This window comes from Hippichthys cyanospilos, chromosome 3 (assembly GCF_059441005.1).
Source record: "Hippichthys cyanospilos isolate Australia breed blue-spotted pipefish chromosome 3, RoL_Hcya_1.0, whole genome shotgun sequence".
NCBI lineage: Eukaryota > Metazoa > Chordata > Actinopteri > Syngnathiformes > Syngnathidae > Hippichthys > Hippichthys cyanospilos.
This window is the reverse complement of record NC_142371.1, coordinates 27,901,577-27,919,637: the sequence shown is the minus strand read 5'-3', so window position 1 is coordinate 27,919,637 and position 18,061 is coordinate 27,901,577. Positions and strand designations below refer to the sequence as shown.

General features: G+C 40.1%; 2 protein-coding genes across 2 annotated transcripts; both read right to left on the bottom strand.

Annotated features, from left to right (window-relative positions):
* Window positions 1-836: 836 nt before the first annotated feature.
* Window positions 837-12,803, bottom strand: LOC148426671 (palmitoyltransferase ZDHHC18-A-like). The gene is made up of 9 exons (XM_088411635.1): window positions 12,230-12,803; window positions 11,941-12,101; window positions 11,604-11,753; window positions 9,743-9,880; window positions 9,612-9,663; window positions 8,948-9,050; window positions 8,736-8,848; window positions 6,936-7,041; window positions 837-3,042 (listed from the first exon to the last, which is right to left on the bottom strand). Exons 1-9 carry the CDS (start codon window positions 12,463-12,465, stop codon window positions 2,716-2,718), a joined length of 1,386 nt encoding a protein of 461 aa, XP_088267761.1. The 5' UTR covers window positions 12,466-12,803; the 3' UTR covers window positions 837-2,715.
* A 721-nt stretch (window positions 12,804-13,524) lies between these two features.
* LOC148426670 (GPI alpha-1,6-mannosyltransferase 2-like) lies at window positions 13,525-17,085 on the bottom strand. The gene is made up of 3 exons (XM_088409431.1): window positions 16,896-17,085; window positions 15,031-16,197; window positions 13,525-14,452 (listed from the first exon to the last, which is right to left on the bottom strand). The coding sequence occupies exons 1-3, from the start codon at window positions 16,959-16,961 to the stop codon at window positions 14,165-14,167; spliced, it is 1,521 nt and encodes a 506-aa protein (XP_088265557.1). The 5' UTR covers window positions 16,962-17,085; the 3' UTR covers window positions 13,525-14,164.
* Between the last annotated feature and the right edge of the window lie 976 nt (window positions 17,086-18,061).

The following is an 18,061-nucleotide window of genomic DNA, read 5'->3' as shown; positions in this document are numbered from 1 at the left end:
TGTTCTGGCCATGTCCCACTGGGACTAGGAGAAGAGCCTGGGACCAACTCAGGAAACACTGGAGAGACCATCTCTCAGTTTGTCAGGGAACACCTGAGAATCCACCCAGAGGACCTGGACGAAATGGCTGGGGACTCGTTCAAACACATTTCAATTGATTTCAACGAGTGTGCAAATGTGTTCGAACAGGATTTCTAATCAAACGTGTTTTCTCTACATTAGCATTTTCACAGTTTCGTGATTTCCGTATCACAATTACAAAACAACACAACTGGAGACTTGTACAGTATAACCTGACAGTTGGATGCAGTCAAACATTAACCTCTAGCCCTTGCTGTCCACCCTTCATGATTCTCAGCATTCAGACAAATTTCTCCCTGCTTCTCAAGCTGGGTAATTACAGACTGAACAGTCTTTTAAAAGCATAACTGGGCATAGAATAAACTTTGGGACATGAGCAGTGCCAAGCAAAACCAGTTGTGCCATTGAAACATAATGTTCACTTTTGTGTGGCAACTCCTTCAGAAAAGAAATTCTCATGCACTGTAATTGTATCTGTTCATGCACTGAGGATGACCATGAGATGTTGTTCGTTGCATACACACTGTATCCTAGCAAGACACACACTCACATTCCTCACCTGTCTTCCAGTGTAGCTTTAGGGCGCCTGTTGTCCACATTGTGAGATCGCACTTCACACGCGCTTTGAACACGTGCGCTCAACATGCGTCTCCTCGTTTTTTTGTTCCATTCGGCCAACTATTGCTGATTTACTGTCACCGCAATTGGAAAAGTCATTCTGGGGAGGGGAGCGGTACAAAGAGGAGCAACACAAGTCAACAAAGTGATTGTTTTATTAACAACTTTTACAGCTCCACTGTCACTTCAGTCAGACTTGGTTCAAAATCTATGTGCCGTTTTAACGCATAAAAAAAAAACAGAACATCAAAAGGCCTTTTGGTCTACTTGTACTATTATTACTAAAGAAGTGCTGTCGAGGCAGACGGCACCAACCTTGTGCATATTCTGGCCCCTAGTGGTGAAAACTAAAGTTCGCCCAACTGTAGCGTTTTCCAGGGAGATTTGGCGAGAACCAGGGTACACCTTTAACTGGTTGCTAGCAAATGGCTGGTCACATTTTGACAGATGCTCACTGACACAGCTCTGGACATTTTTGAGTCTTCAGTGAAGATATTTAACATTTATGTGGGAGAAATAGATAAATGCCACAGAAGTGCAGGAACAGAACATGCAAACTCCACACAGAAAGGCTGGGTGATGCGATCTCAACCACATTCCAAACATAGCTGGTATTTAAAACGATCGAAACCTTTCACTGCAAACACGTACGTCAGTTTTCATGCTGTCTACTAGCTTCGAGGGAAAGGAAACAGACTCATTTTTAAAACATTTCCCTCTTGGGGCCAGCAGTACGCAGTATGGTTATCGTTTATTTAAATGTAAATAACAGGAGTACTTCCAAAAACAATGACCTTGTTCTTAAATCAAATTCCATAAAGGCATGTAACTGGAAGAACCGATGACAAAGGAAAATTATACAGATTGTTAAAAAACATCTTGCTTTCTTATTCAGAATTTTAGCTGTCCACAAAAATCAGGGGTTCTAAAACTGGGTGGCAAACTGGACACTGGCTTTGAGTAGAACTATGGGACTCACAAGAAAAAAAATAAATAAATAAAAAGAATCAGGCCAATGTATAGTGGTGTGCTATTCTGTCTTTGGTCCATTGAAACCCTTAAACTCATCCATTTTCGTAGCTTCTTATCCTCGGGTCGCAGTTAAGAGCCTGTCCTAGCAGGCAAAATACACAACAGACTGGTTGCCAGTCCAGCAGAGGGCACATAAAACAACTACCGGTACTAATACAGTCATGATTCACACCTATGGACAAGTTCTGAATTAACCTAGCATGCATGTCTTTGGAATGAGGGAGAAAGCCAACTTTTATGATTAATTATGACCAGTATAACTACATAGAATAATCGACTACTAATCAACTATGAATTTAATCAATAATGATGTTTAATAACAGATTATTCAGTTTGACACCTTGTTTAATTTAAAATTGTTCAAATCCCTGGAATTTCAATCTTTCACTAGTATATATTCTTTTATATTCTTGTTGAATCAATCTCAAACATTTGCATTTACTTTGGGAGAACAATATAAACATTTTTGCCCTTTTTCTGACATGTTACAAGAAAATAGCATCTGGATCTTGGTTTATTTAAGTTATTTGACTACGAATTTGAAATTACATCCTGTTTTTGAAAATAAAGGGATGTATATTAAAGTTTTTAGCTTACGTCATGTCATGGCCATGCCACGTCGCCAGGTTTAACAGATCTGTTTTCCAAGTTTGGAAACTCCTGATCAAAAGTTAAAAACAAAACATTAAAAATAATAACAATAATAATAATAATAAGACATAAAAATCACAATTACGTGATTTCCCTAAAGTCATTCCTGAAATGAATTGCTGCTCCATCCATCAACTCCCGCAAGAATTTCTGAGCCGTTTGCATAAGATGTGTGCAGGAAATTAAACACTGCGGCTGACCTGGCTCTATGGCTTGTGGTTCGGAACTGTAAATGGTATGTAGGCATGTGCTGTTATGAATAAAAACAGATGATAAATGTCCAGGGGTGCTAGAAGTCAACGCTCAAGTGTGAGACCTACATGTTGGATACGCTCAAGGTAAGGTGATAAACTTGACGTCGGGCGCCTCGCCGAGAACCAGCGTGGCTCGACCGATGGAAGGCGAAGGAGACGCCAAACGGAACGCCGGGTTGATGGTGTGCATCGAGTCGCTCGTGCTACTCCTGGAGAAGGGAGCGCACGGGGTGGCTGCGGGCTGGTGCGAGCACCTCGCCGCGGGCGATGTCTCTGGGGGTTGCCCTGGGGCACTGGTAACCTCCAGGCCCAGAGGGGTGGTCTTTGGGGTGCCGGGAAGGCAGAGACCGTAAAAGGCGGAGGAGTGGAGCATCCTCTCGAGCACGTCTTTGGTGCTTTGTGTGCACTATGTGAAGAGGAAGAGAAAGCAAACGTCAAGAGCAGACAAAAAGTACACTCTTCTCGGTCAGTTAGCTTGGATGGCATCCAGAATTTTGAAGGCAGTCTGTTGAGACGCACAGAGGAAGGTTAAATGCAGACAGTGCACGCAGAAGGCAACCATACGGAACAAGCTGAGGATGGATGTGAAGCTTCCTAACTCCTCTGGCGGCGAGGGGAATGGGAAACAAGTACAGTATGTGTTTGCTTACATCACCGTGCATGAATAAGACGGTGTATGATTCAAATCCAAAGAGGGCAGAACATCGTGTCAGCACATGAAATGTGACCACCATCAAGCTCTAACATAGGTGAGTGAACACAAATTTGAAGGAGAAATTGCAGAGAAGCATGCACACTCAACATTAGTGAATAAACCCAACGTCAAGGCAAAGCAGTCACAAAATTGGACCAAACATGATTTACAAAAAACAAACTGCAGCACGTCATGGAAGGTAGACAGGTGATTGAGATGTGATTGACCCTTTGCTTACCATCCACCTAATACAGGCTGCACTGTTTTTCAGGCTGTGCAGGACAAAGAAAAATCCTGACAGGTCTCCTCCTGGCGGGTGGAATGGATATAGCACAACAGTGAGCATTGAAAGGGTCCATACATAATGTGTGGCAGATTGGGAGAATATAACAAGAGTAGCAAGACAGGAAAATATGGACTTGTTATTGCTTTGTTATAGTAGTTTTCCGTTTTTCGACAAAGTGCTTTTTCACAATTACAACATTTTTCCTTCTTTTGATGACAAGGTATTAGGGACGGGAGGGGGCTTAGGTCTGCATCAAGCACTGCCACAGAGAAGCAATCCAACCGCACCATCACATCGTATCATGTACAAAAGGACTGCATACAATGCAATAAATTTGTTAACGTGACAAGCCGAGGAATGTGTCTTGTGTCTAGGGCCTAGACAATATGGATTTCTTAGGCTGATGCCATTTTTTCGCAGGGGAAAAAAAAAAACAAAAAACATTATATATATATATATATATATATATATATATATATATATATATATATATATAACATTTAACCCTTTCACTCTTGTTGGGCCAATGCGATCCACAGCTTTTCACAAAAAAAAAAAAAAAATCGCAGTAGGTATAGGAATCGTAGCGATAACATGAAAAGACATCCCAGCAGTTTATTACACACCTACCTACAGATTCTAGTGCCATTTATCAACTTTCCACACACAACAAGCCGGTGCTGCGCCGAATGTCAACAAGGCAGGTTGCGTTGTACAATATCTCGTGAATTAACAATCTTGTACAGCAGAAATATACTGATAATATGTGCTATATACGTGCGTTACCATAGATTACACTGTATTTCTTTGTATTGCAGGCATTTTGACTTCTCTCGCACTTTTCATTTTTCTCTTTCACTTTTGTAAAAGTATCATGGTCATTGGGATATACAGTCCCAGTGGAATTTCTTGGTGGAAATGGAAGTAGGACTTTAGAAACTATATTTTTTTTAAGTATTCTAGAACTATAAACAAGTAATATATGCCCCCCCGCCCCCCCCAAAAAAAGGAAGTCGGTAGGGAAAGGCTTAAAACAGACCCCAATTTGCCAAAATACAAAAATAACCTTTAAAAAAGAATACCACTTTTCTAAAGTTATGTTGAAATGTTCTGTGTTTAGTTAATTCATGTACAACAGTGACCAAAAAATGCTGAAATATTGTGTACGTTACATGCAAATTATTTGAAAGAAGTTAGACTCCTCAAAATGTAGCCTCCCTAAAGCGTCAACCACAACCTAAGTCAAACACCAAACACCGAAACACATGTTTTGTGACCGAAAACAACCTGACTGTGATGTAGTTGAACAAGCTCAACTAGCAGATCAAACATGTTTCAACATGTTCCTGGCTGGTGAATGGACTTCCGCTTTTAGGCGCAAATTCTGCAAGTTCAAGATTGGCACAACAACAAACCAACGAATCTATTACTATGAACAATTATTTTAAGACGTTTGCAAGTCTGTTTAGTCACTGATTCCAATACAAATGATTTCCTACAAGGACAAAGCATTTTAGTTTACTCATTCATGAGCTTTAACCCGAGTGTGCTATATTAAATGGTCAGTGTATGGCATTCTTCCGCATCATCAGAAGAGCCAAAAAGGACCAAGATAGCACATAAGATCTCAATCCTTCTGTTATGTATATATTAAGTATGTGCCTTCATTAGATTAGAGCTGGAATTATTCATTCATTTTGATTTTATGTTTACATATTTCAAGTTCCATCAGATTGCAGTAACCAATAGATTCTTTCAAGCCACAGGAACCAAATAAGGATATTTCTGGTTAACTCTAATAGTTTGAGTAACCCGCCTGCGTTCTCACACAAAACGTTCCGGGTCTGAAACAGTTCCACCAAGGTCTGCCTGAGAACATCTTCCATACTAGGGTCTTCGTCTACCTACCCGGGACCATCGAGGGGGTAGAAATTTGTTTCAACAAGAACAGGCGAGTAGCTGACGAGACGCCCGCCTTCGTTGAGCAGTATTGCGACGTGGAGTCAAAATATAAGGGTTGTCAAAACCAGTTTCTTCCAGTTGAGGCTACTTGCTAAAACTAAAATCTAACTTGCAAGAGCAGATTTGGAGCGTCTATTTCACTGCTTCATTTCATCAAGGCTAGATTAGTGTAACTCCCTGCTCGGTGGCCTCAACCAGTCCTCCATTGAATGGCTTCAGATGGTTCAAAATGCAGCTGCTCATCTTCTCACTCGCACCAAGATACACACAGGCACATCACTCCAGTGCTGGCCTCCCTGCACTGGTTACCCATTCCCTTCAGGATAAACTTTCAAATATTATTGATCACATTTCAAGCCCTAGATGGAATGGCCCCCTTTTACTTAGCTGAACTCCTGCATTACCACACCCCAGTTCCAGCCCTCCGGTCTGTAGACCAGATGCTGCTGGCTCCGATTGAGACCAGGCTAAAGACTCGTGGCAACCAAGCCTTTGCAGCAGCCACTCCAAGGTTCTGGAATGGTCTGCCTCTGTCTGTTAGATCTGCCCAGACCCTCGTTGCTTTTAAATGCCTCTTGAAAACCTACTTCTTCTCGCTTGCTTTTAATACGCCTTGAAAGCTGACACCTTCGTTGCAGAGCTGTCTGAGTATTAGCTTGTTCACTTGTTTTATGTGTTTTACGTTTTTATCTACGTTATTTTATTGTACAGCAGTTTAAATGACCATGGTCCTTCTAAATGTGCTTTATAAATTAACGTTCCCGACTCGACTTCACAGTCCCTGTATTTTTACCAGGCTTCCTGTTAAAAAGCACTCGCTGTAAAGACTAAAGTGCTTGCTCCACCAGCAACCGTAACTTTGTTGCTAGATAGCGCAGCTCTGAAGACGAATATCAATTTATTAGGATCTTCCTAACAAAGCTGAATATAAATAAAGAAAAAGCTTATTTGGCTCCATTCATTGTTTGTTTTCAAAAACAAATTTGTTGATTTGTTTTACAACAAATCACAATGCTTCTTTTGTTCATCATCCTGCTTATTTTTCATTCAGCTTTTTTGGTTAGCGCCACTTGTGCTTCACGTTTAGCCTGATTTTAATAAAGTTCCTTGGCCACTGTCACAAAGTGAGAATGCAAATTCATGGGCTACACTCAATAACCTCGGACCAGGAATTTCTCCTACCAGGAACTTAAGAGTTCCTGGGATTTTTGGACTGAAAGTGGCTAACGAGAAACTTGAACAACTCCATACTGTACAAAGAAGAGTAGAAGGGGGACATTCTTTAAAAAAAATAATAATAATAACAAAAAACAAGGGGCTGGGAGTACAGGGGAAACCAAAGTGAGATCAAACATACCATGTTCGCGTCATTCTTGGCCGCAAAGGAAGGCAGCTCAATCTCTGAGGCATGCACAGTAGGGATGGACTCTTCAGGTGGCAGGAAGCCTCTCCTATCAATCAGACTGTACGAAACAATAGATGATGGCAGCCCTGTGTCATTTTTGGAATCAACAAGTTCAACAGGTCTAAAAAACCCCACAACAGTGTGTCGTGATTGTGACACAGAATTAGAGATGAATGATAGATTGCTTTAACAAGATAATCATGGTTTGATTTAGCGTGAGTTGCAACTTGCAAAAGCCGCAATTTCATTTATATCCAACTGATATGTCAACACTGAAATACCAGAATAAATGTGACTCATTTTCAGGGAGTTTCCAGTCTCATGGGACTTTGAGGCAAGTATCGAACAAACGGAACAAATTATAAAATGGATGCACCTTGATTGTCAGCGGTCACATACTAAGAGAATAAATTTGTCTTTATGTGGCACTGTGTTGCGGCATCAGATTTAAGAACTGTCTGAAAAAAGACAAACTGATGCTCCTTCTCTTGTAATTGATACAGCGCTACTGCTGCTTGTCATGCCGGTTGGCTCTAAAGCAGTTTTTGAAATCGAAACATGTTACATCATATAAGCAGGTATGATATTACTTTTTTCACACTTGAGTACATGTGAAGTTATTAATTGGAACTCTGTATTTTTTGTTCTATTTGGATATGATATTTATCTATTGATGTACATTATAAATTCAGTGTTTAAGAAGCGCAGTCTCATGTTTCATGAAATGGGAAAAGTAGGCTATGTTGAAGTGGTGAGGCCATTATTTATTTATTTTTTTGCTTTATTGTAGTAATCTTAACTTTAGTTTGATTTCTAACTGTATTTCAATTTAGTATATGTTTACACTGCATTCGATAGGATTACATTTGATATCGTTTGTTGAAATATATTCATATTAATTAAATTAATTAATTTGAGATTAGTTTATTCAGTGCCGGCCACTTTCAGATACCGTTTGAAAAATACAATACAGATAAGTATTTTTGGATTGGAGATTGGAATTTTGACACTTTGATTGAAATTCAAGATCGCATTAACTCATTCACCGGCACTGTTCTGAGTTATATATTTGAAAGGGAGGGTGAATTTGTAAACTTATTTACTACCAGTCCACTAAAAAAATGAACATTAATGTTCACATCAATCAATGGGAGTGAATGAGTTAATTGTTTGTGAGAAAATAAATAAATAAACAGTGGCGTATTAAACTGCAATCGCAATGTTTACATTAAAAAATAGGAAAGGGCATAATCAATTATTTGGATTCAATTTATTGTAAATTAATTGAGAAAATGCATTACCGGGCTTCAACCGGCAGAGCTGCTTTTTTATTTGTATTTTAGAAAGCTTAGTTTGTGCCAGACATACAGAAAGGCTTAAAATACTTTTCTCCCTGAAAAGATGCAGAGTGCAGAAATAAATGAAAAAGGTACAGTGTGTACTAATTATATAAATAAAAAGTGCACGCATTGATGCAAAAGGTGCTGTCGTTTGTATGAGGCAAGCATGACTATAAAACAAAGAAAGAGAATTGTTGAATGAATAATATGAAGTACAGCCTGTTTTAAGGCAGGTGAAGCATGGTAATTACAGCAAGTACAATCAAGTGGCCTATGCCATTGTAGTTTCAGTTTCAATGAATCTGCAATCCATATCACAAGATATCACCTTTGAGAAACTGAGCTACATTTACTGGACTGGATTTATTGTTCATTTTTGCCATGTTAACTTATGTGTTAAAATGTTACACACCTTGGGGGCATGGGGCCACATAATGTCACACAGCAGTTGGCTAGGATACTGTTATACGTGTATGGGTTCCCAGACTCCTCTGCACCCCTTTTACTTGACCAGGAGCCCTTAATCTAGAAAGTGAACAACGAAGGATGCAGTTATTGTAACTGAGTGTTTAAAAAAGGGATAGAGAATTGAATTGTCCTATGTGTGGTGTAAGGTTTACTTACGTCCTCATTTGTAGTAAGGTTGGAGGCTACTAGGTAGGTATGGAAGCCTGAGAGGCCCAGAATAGACCAGATGGAGAAGAAACAAATGACCAGCTCCACCACAGTACAAAACCAAAGTCAAGGAATAGTTTGACAGCTATCAACAAACTCTTGCCTCGCTGAGAATTATTACATTTGTAAATGCTACATTTAGAACACAGCTTTTCTAATAATTCTCATTGGACAATGCAAGTGTGCCTATTTTGGAGTGCAACCAAAAAAAATCTCCTTTTGAGGTTTCCACTAAGAAAAAAAATGTGTTAAGTATTACCCACAGCAGGGTAAATATGTATTTCTGCCTGTCATCATAGCTGCTATTGTTGTGGTGTTGAATACCACTATAGGGGATTTGGAGCATTTAAGTGTCATGCGCTCACACAAAGTCAAAATAGTTTTCCAAAAATAACAAAAGTGCAATGTATGACGTCAGTGGCACGAGGCGATCCTCTTGCTTGAAAGCCATCTGCCTTGCTGTGTGCTAACACTGATCCTATTAAGCCCTGGCTTAGACTGGCGAATGTCTTGACAGCCTCCGTTATTCTTGCCACAATTAAACCAACATCGCATGCATTTTCAAAAGAATACAATTAGGCCAAAGGAAAAAATAAGGGGGAAAAAAGGATATCTGGCAGGGCTCTCCTGGATGGCTTGGATGAGGCTTTTACCCGATTGAGAACCTGCACACAAAAGACAGCGGGGTATTGTACAAGGATGATATTGGTTATCTCAATGGGAGCTTGAGTGTGATGAACTTACGCAAGGTAATGTGTGCTATGACGCAGCCAAATATAAAAGATGTCAAAAAAGACAGGGAGATGATGAAACTGTAAAAAAAGCGATAATTGCGCTTGCCCACACAGTTTCCCACCCATGGGCAGTGATGATCAAACCTCTCTGAAAATAGAACACACAAAGCGGCAATGAAAGCATTTTCACTTTATAACAGCTTGATCGTATGTTTAGGCATGACTAGGAATGCAAGGGGATTTCGTAATAAATTGTTTTGTACATCAACACGACTCAAATGGGGGTATGATTACCTGTGAGGGTAAGTGAAGGCACTTGAGGAGGTATGTCAAATTTTAACATGGTCTCTGCTGGTATCAGCAAATCTAATGTAACACTTTTTTATGCCCTGGCATGAACATTGCAATTGCATTTTCAAAGTAAGAGCAAATTAATTGGAACATGAAGCATCTTGATGTTGAATTGTGTTGTAGTGACTCCTTTGCTAAATGCTGTATGCATTTTGTTTAATTGGCAGACAAGCCTCAAATTAAACCGTTGCTATGCCATCTATCTTCTGGGGTTGCTGAAAAAAAATCCTAGAAATACTCGTACAAATATAGTTCCTAAATGTATTAAATTAGACATGGATGGCACACCACTGTTTTACGTAGTCTTTTTTTTTTTTTTTTTTTTTTTTTAATCCAAAGATGCGTTGCGCTGGTTAAGGGCGTACTTGGCTCAACAAATGTATCACAAGAGGTACATCACTGAAAACGTTTGAGAACCACCGCTGAATACTGGAAAGACAACAGTAAATTTCCGTGAAAAGTTGAACTGGAATCATTTGGAAATAGTAAAAGTTGCACCAAGGTCAGAATAAGTGCCAAACACGAGTTTACAATCAATATTCATATTTAAACAAATGTGGTTTTATTTGTTTCGCAACAAGTAAGCATCTACACGAACATCTTTTTTTAAGTGCTTTTTTGTTGTTTTTCTTTTGCCGCAGAATAGGAAACAGATGTAACAAGTTTCTGCAGACATTATTAATATGCATTCCCTGAACTCAAAATTCAAATAAGTAGATAGTTTATCATACTGCTATTAGATTTGTTAGGTTTATGACAACTGCACAAGACCTCTATTCATAATCGGTCTGCTTAGTTAACAAATCCATTTTAAGCTATTCAGTTACTCCCTTAACATTCCAAATGCCAGTACTGACGTTTGAAAAAAATCGTGAGTAATTTGCACCATTCAAATGCAATAATCTGCCTTGTCCGAGACCCATGGAGATACCGTGTTTTTCTTTACTCATTCCAAGTATTTAATCATGAACGCCATGCTTTCTGATGAATGTGCTTGTTTTGTTTTTTTGTAAAGGTTTTGATTGTTTTGTTTAACCTGCGACCCGACTCCAGAATAAAGTGGTAGAAAATTGATGGATGAAAATGCAATGGATGATTGTTGTAATGAAATGTGTGTAATCGGGGCCTCGTAGGGATCCTTAAAAAAAAAAAATAACAAAAAATTAAAGTAAATAAAGATTTTCGTGGGTGAGCCTGAGCCTTTTTTTATTTAGCAAGCAGGGTACAACTTTGACTGGCTGCCAGTCAACTGCTAAACTCAAGAAACTGTACATGTTTAATTCAATGTATTTAGATTTAAACTATCTGATTTGACCTAAAATGTTCATGTTGCCTGTTACAGAATAAATAGAAATATCACCTGCATTTCCCTCTTTCTGTACATTTTCATAGTCTCATGAATTCCCCTTTTTTTTCAAGTAAGTGGACCTTAATATGAGTGCTTCCAAATGATCCAGTCTTTTGCTAAAATAGTGTCAAGTGGGGGTGGAAACATTTGCAACTTATGACCATATTCTTACCCACACAGTTGTCACAAAGGCTGCAGTGTGAGGTCCGAGGTGGACGAAACATTTTACACGTAAAGCAGTACTTGAGTTTGACCACCTGCTGGTTGATGAGGATCTCCTTGGTTCGTGGAGGGGGGCGATAGGATGAGGATCCTGAGGTATCTTAGAAAAGAACAAATGTTTTTCGTGCACAAGTTAGTCAGGAACAAATGTGCAGCTGCTTTGCCTTTCCAATAATGACGCTTAAGTAAGCTACTTAGGTTTGGGAGTGTACTGTAGTCCCTCACAGATGTCCCCATATGGCAAAGCTGTTTCGCCCCCATCTGTCTGTGTAATGAGTATGCCTTACCTATTTGCTTCTCTATGTCTGCAGCTTCATCTAAGGTGGCCCTGGGTAGGATGCCTGGGTCTGTGAAGCTGGTTCTCAATAGGGAGAGGACCACAAACACGAAAAGCACCCCGCCGATCACCGGGATGAAGACTGTCAGATGCTTCACAAGAAATGGGCAACTAGAAAAAGAAAGCGTGTGCATGTTTATCGCAACCAAATAGGTTTGCTAATGACGAAACATTTTGCAGTGACACGTGTACACAAGTTCAGTGATTGTCAATACAACACACAATGCTTTAGCACTTACTCGAACGCAAAGAAAAGGCCACAGGTGACAACAATAAGCCCCAGTGTCAGAGGGAGGACGCCGCTCTGTCTGGCCACGATGACACGTCCGTCACAGAAAAATCGGTTCTTCCCCGGGAACACTTCCCATTTTCTCCGCAGCCGCTCCGCTTTCTTGTCGGTGTGGTTCTGAGCTGAAGCGGGTGCCACCGACAAAGCCAGCGGGTCGATTTGCTGATACTCACAGTTTCTCATCATGTAAGCAGAACCGCCGCTGTTCGGAGGTAGATAGACACCGGCTACGATATCTTGTCAGTCGGGGTTTTAAAAGAAAACGAGCTCAGTCATTGCAAAAGGGGGCTATTGGGGTTAGCATCCCCCGACGACGTTTCTCATCCTCAATGCTAACATTAGCTAGCGGACCTGCAAAGACATTCGTCTTCGTAATTGACTTCTCCGACATAAAACCGCTTCCTAGTCGACCTAGGGCTTGTTGCCATCTCCGTAAGATAAACCACAACAACGTATGAATTATTTTTTAACAATTCCGACTAGCCGACGAGCTTCGCGTCCAGCTTGATGCTGCAATGCAATACATCCTTTTCTCTTTCCGTCGACAATGACGTCACGACGCAGCGACGTTACGGACGATTTGTAAACAGGGGTAACATTTTTGTTGTTTTTTTGTTTCAAATTAAAAGTTTAAAGTGTTTGTGTTGTATTGAGTGTGTGTTTTTTTTTTTACCTCGGGTAAAATTAACTAAATCAAATCTGTATTTGATCAATTTTCTTATAACTGGCTAAATATTATTTAAATGGAGTACACTAAGCTTTTTGTTTTCATCAAGGCAATATTTATTTAAGTAAAAATGTTATTTAGTCAGTAATTAATTTGATAATTTAATTTTCATACACTGTATTGCATACTGTAAATGCCTTTAAAAACGTAACTTTGCCACTTGCTGTCGACCGAAAATGATGTAACGCGTGCGCAGGGCTCAGGTAATGTCCAATCACAACGCACCTGTTTTTTTTTTGTTTTTGTTTTTTTTGTGGGGGGTTGGTCATGTGATATTCGTAAACTGAGGTTTGGTGATGGGTTGATAGGTAAAATATCCATTTAACAATCTCCAACACACACACACACACACACACACACACACACACACACACACACACACACACACACACACACATATATATATATATATATATATATATATATATATATATATATATATATATATATATATATATAATTTGTTAGGTTGGTGCTCAAAATATGGGCAGATGAATTCACATAGAGCACAATTGTTTCACAGAAAGCATGCAATTTAATGCCCTTATTTTCCATTCACATTCAAAATGAAAGTTGAATTTTAAAAATATGTACAGTCAACATAAAAACAAATATTCATCACATTTAATCAGTGGCATCAGTGACAGAATGCATTTTTGTTTATCTCCAGTCTAACCACTGGTACAACAAAGATAAATAAATTATACTTTCAAGTTTCAAGTGCATTTCAGGTCGCTGCTACACCTTACAGTAACTTAAATGAATGCCTAATTAAGATGAACAAGAAAATGGCTCACAACTATGAATGGGCATGATATTCAACTGATCATTGAGAAGATTTTGTGGAAGTGATAACTAGTAATTCTTGACACAACAGAGGCAAAATTGGGCGGACTAATGTCCTACAACCAACTAGTTTCAGACCTAAAGAAATACATTATGAGATGGCATTCTTGTTAAAAAACACCAGCAGAGAAACGATGCTCAGAACATTGCCAGACTCCCCCATATTGCTAAAAATGCTTAAAAAAAGAAGAAGAAAAAAAACAGAACAATCTATGGATTGTTAACTCTTTTCCAGGCAATTTAGTCAAATGCTCATCCCTAGTAATTAACCTAGTAACAAACTAATATGGCATTCTTCAGCCATATACTCAATCAAGTCCACGGTAGACGATTACAATGCATTGCCAAGCCCAGCACCCAGTAAGACAGAAAATAGCCCAAGATGCTTTTTGTGGTGGAAGAGCACATTGTGATATGTGGTATCAATGCAATGATGGGATTTGTGGGTGTGTGTTTGCATCCGTTTCTGGAAGGAGTCTTCAGCTGAACGTTCGGGGTGGATGTTTTTCTTCGGTGAAGAAGCGGCTCGTTGAGGAGTAGCAGGTGAGCACTGATCCAGAAGGGCACAGGTGACGAGGAGGCCAGAAATCTGGTTAGGACCTGAAAACATAGAAGAAGGAAAGAATGTTCAATGGTAAACTTTAATGAAAGTAATTTAGCAAATCCCTTCTTTATCATGGTTCATTTTTCACACAATTGCACCTGCAGTTTCACAGATTATTAAAAAATATTTTCTTGTTTTCAATTATTTTTTACAGAACACAGAAAAGCCTGATTTTAATATTGTCTGCATTCTAAGGAGTATGTGGAGCAAAATGCCAGGTAGCACTGAGGTCTACTTGGAGACATGCAGCAAAATGGAGTACAAGAAGGGACATGAAAACAATTAAGACTATTTTTAAAATGCTTTAAGAACATCTTAAGAAAAATTGGACGAGCTCTAAAGAGCTTCTACTTTTGCTGACACGCTCCAACTTTTGCCCCTACGTGGCATAGGACCTTTACTGGCTTAACAAACATGCTGTTTCATTTTATTTGTTACCTGAAATGCAAGGTTTTTGCAAGATTCTAATATGGTTGCAATTTGTTTTTCTGAGTTAACATGAATTTATAGTATAAATAAAAAATATATATAATATTGATACGGACCATTTACCATTTTGTAGTTATATTCTTACCTGCACATGCATGCACAAGGTTCCAAACACCAGGAGAGCAGTGGAATGCACAACATATACAAAGACTCGAGGATTTAAAAATCCTGGTATTGGTTTGTCGAGGCCTTTCTTCCAACCCGTCTCCCAAAGTCCGAGTCTGAAACACAGCTCTGGGTTTGCTTGGAAATAAGCATAAGCTGCCATTACGCCCAAAGTTGCCATGGGGAAAGCAAGGAGGAAGTTTGGTATTTGTTTCAGTTCAAAGTAACGAAGGAAGCCCACATTCCAGTACACGTCTTGGATATGGGAATAAATTAGGGGGAGAGGTCTCATGCACCAGAGAGGTGGAGGACTATTTTCATCTGCAATACGGTATCCCTTCTGTTCAGCCAAGGAGATAAGAGCCAGCGGGATTCGCTCTAAGGAGGCTGTAGGAGTACAAAAAGTTCTATAGCCGTAGTACTGAAAAGCGCAGAAGGGAAGAGCAATGACGGCTGCTCCTAGCAGAGAGGTGAGCAGGAGCCGGGTGACGACCCAAATGTAGTAGAAGATCTTCTTGTGGCCTTTTGCGATGGAACGATATAAACGGATCTGGGATATGGCGTATATTGACGGAAGATAGAGAAGAAAACCTATATTGACTAGTCCGTTGGACCGCGCCGCTGTGGCTATGCTGAACGCCAGGCAGGCTGTCAAGATGAAACCTTTTTCCAGCAGGAACAGCCCTCCAAACGTGAGCGCGGCAAACAGACTCTCTGCATAGCCGGCTGTCATAAAAACATTGGCTGGCGTGATGCAGTAGAGCAAGGTGGAAAGCAGAGCCAGGCGTCTGTCCTGCATAACCGCCCGACTGAGCGCGAGCAAGGCCACCACGCTCAGGAGGAACAGCATGCTGTTGCCAAGAGCGACGGCCACCAGCAAACGGCCTCGCAGGCTCAACCAGCCGCCCAGGGGCCACAGCAGCGTGTCGGCCAAACCCCGCAAGATGATGGGGAAAAGGGGAAAGAAAGCAAAGTTGTGCTCGTAGACGTATCCTCTCTCAGCGATGAAGAGGTAATGCTCGGCGTCCCAGTTGCTGAGACCACCGAATAACCACTCCGTCGCAGAGTCCAAGAACAGAGGCTCTTCCGTCCGTGGGGGCCTGAATGCATCAGCGTCATGGTCAGGAATGGCAGCGTTCAAGAGAGCCTGTTGGAAGATGTTTAAGTCATATGTAAATACATTGTTAACTACACAGTGAAACAGCATAGACATTTAGAGTAATAAAAAGAGGGAAAAAAAAGGCTCAGCCTATTCCTTGCAAATTGTTAAAAAATACTAAAATTAGACTTACTAAAAAAGAATTACTACTAAGGGTGGCTCACTGGCGCAGTGGTTAGCACACCCGGGTTAAAATCCACCTCGCTCCAGCTTTTCTGTGTGGAGTTTGCATTTCTCGCTGAGCCTGCGTGGTTTCTCTCCATTCCATTCCAAAAGCATGCGTGGTAGGTGAATTAGGCACTCGAAAATTGCCCTTAGGTGTGATTGGGTACGTAAATGGTTGTTCATCTCTGTGTGCCCTGCAATTGGATGGCTACCATTTCAGGGTGTCCCCCAACTAGTGCTCATTGACAGCTGGGATAGGCACCAGTAGCCCTGCGACACAAATAAGGACAAGCGGTAGTAGAAAATGGATGGGTGGAATTACCACTAAAAATGAATAATTTTACATACCTTTTAAAACCTAATCTGTGAATAACCCACGCAATCTTTACCTGATAATTTATAATTTTATTATTAATTTTTAAATTCACCCATTCCTATTGTAGACCTCCATGACGTAACTCGTATTAGATTAAAAGCCATACATTATATCTAATAACCTGACTGCAAAAGACCAATCGTACCTGCAAAAACAACGAAGCAACCCTGGTGAATGTAGCAAACTCCAGAACGGGTCGGTAATCCATCATAGTCAGTGAAAAACAAGATAAACACTTGCTTTAATAGAACGCAACATTGTGGTTGAACGGATTTTTAACAATTCATGTCAGATCAAAGAGTCAGCCATTTACGCCACTTTCGACCGGTACCCAATTTACTTCCGGTTATAGCGCAAATATGGCATTCAAAATAAAGCGTTCAGCGGACATAATCATTTCCGCCTAGATGACGCCTCGAAGGCGCTTGCAGTGTACAATAACACGTCAGTGCGTTTGCCATATTGGAGGGGGCAGCGCTGCCTCTTAATTGATGCTGAACTTCATAAATTGGTAACCAACAAACTTGTTCACGATGTTAATGCCCATATCCACTCATTAAAGACACTCACTAAAGAAAAATAAACAGAGAAATCACGCATGTAACTTTTAATTCAATGTTCATATTTTTTTAGGATATAGATTAACGACAATGTCGCCGTGGTAACACAGATTTATGGGTACAAGTGTGGTCATGCATGTTTGCTCCGCCACCTTTTCCATGTACAGTACTAAAACGTTAACTTGTGCTAACGTGATGGGTAATTATGCGTGCACCCCAGCAGATGGCAATGTGTACTACCCAATAGATCTATAACTCAATTGAATAGATGCGAGTTGATTCGGATCGTGAGATATCATTTTCCGTAGCGATATATTACCCCATGTACTGCTATAACGCGTGATCCAGGACACATCTTTTGATTATGGATAGCCACTTACATATAGTATGCTTTGGATCATTTGATGTTCATTTCCATAGTGTAGCATCCCTGTATAACTCTCCGCAGACGTGGCAGAAATGTCTGTCACAAATTGCAGTGTAAAAAATGTTAAATGATGCGGTATGCATTCGGTCACGAGGGTTTCTTTCCATGATTAAAACTAACAGATGAAGTTCTTTCTTTGGTTTGATTCTCGCTCTAGACCTCTTGTAAATGCTTTTAAACGTATTTTTAGTCAGATGAAGCATATCATCTTGTGTACGAAACGCTCATTAAACAAAACAGCATTGTTTTGAGTTGCTTTCAGCCACAATGTTACTGCCGATGTGATAGAGTGAGATCGATCTGATAGGTAATACTTTAATAAAG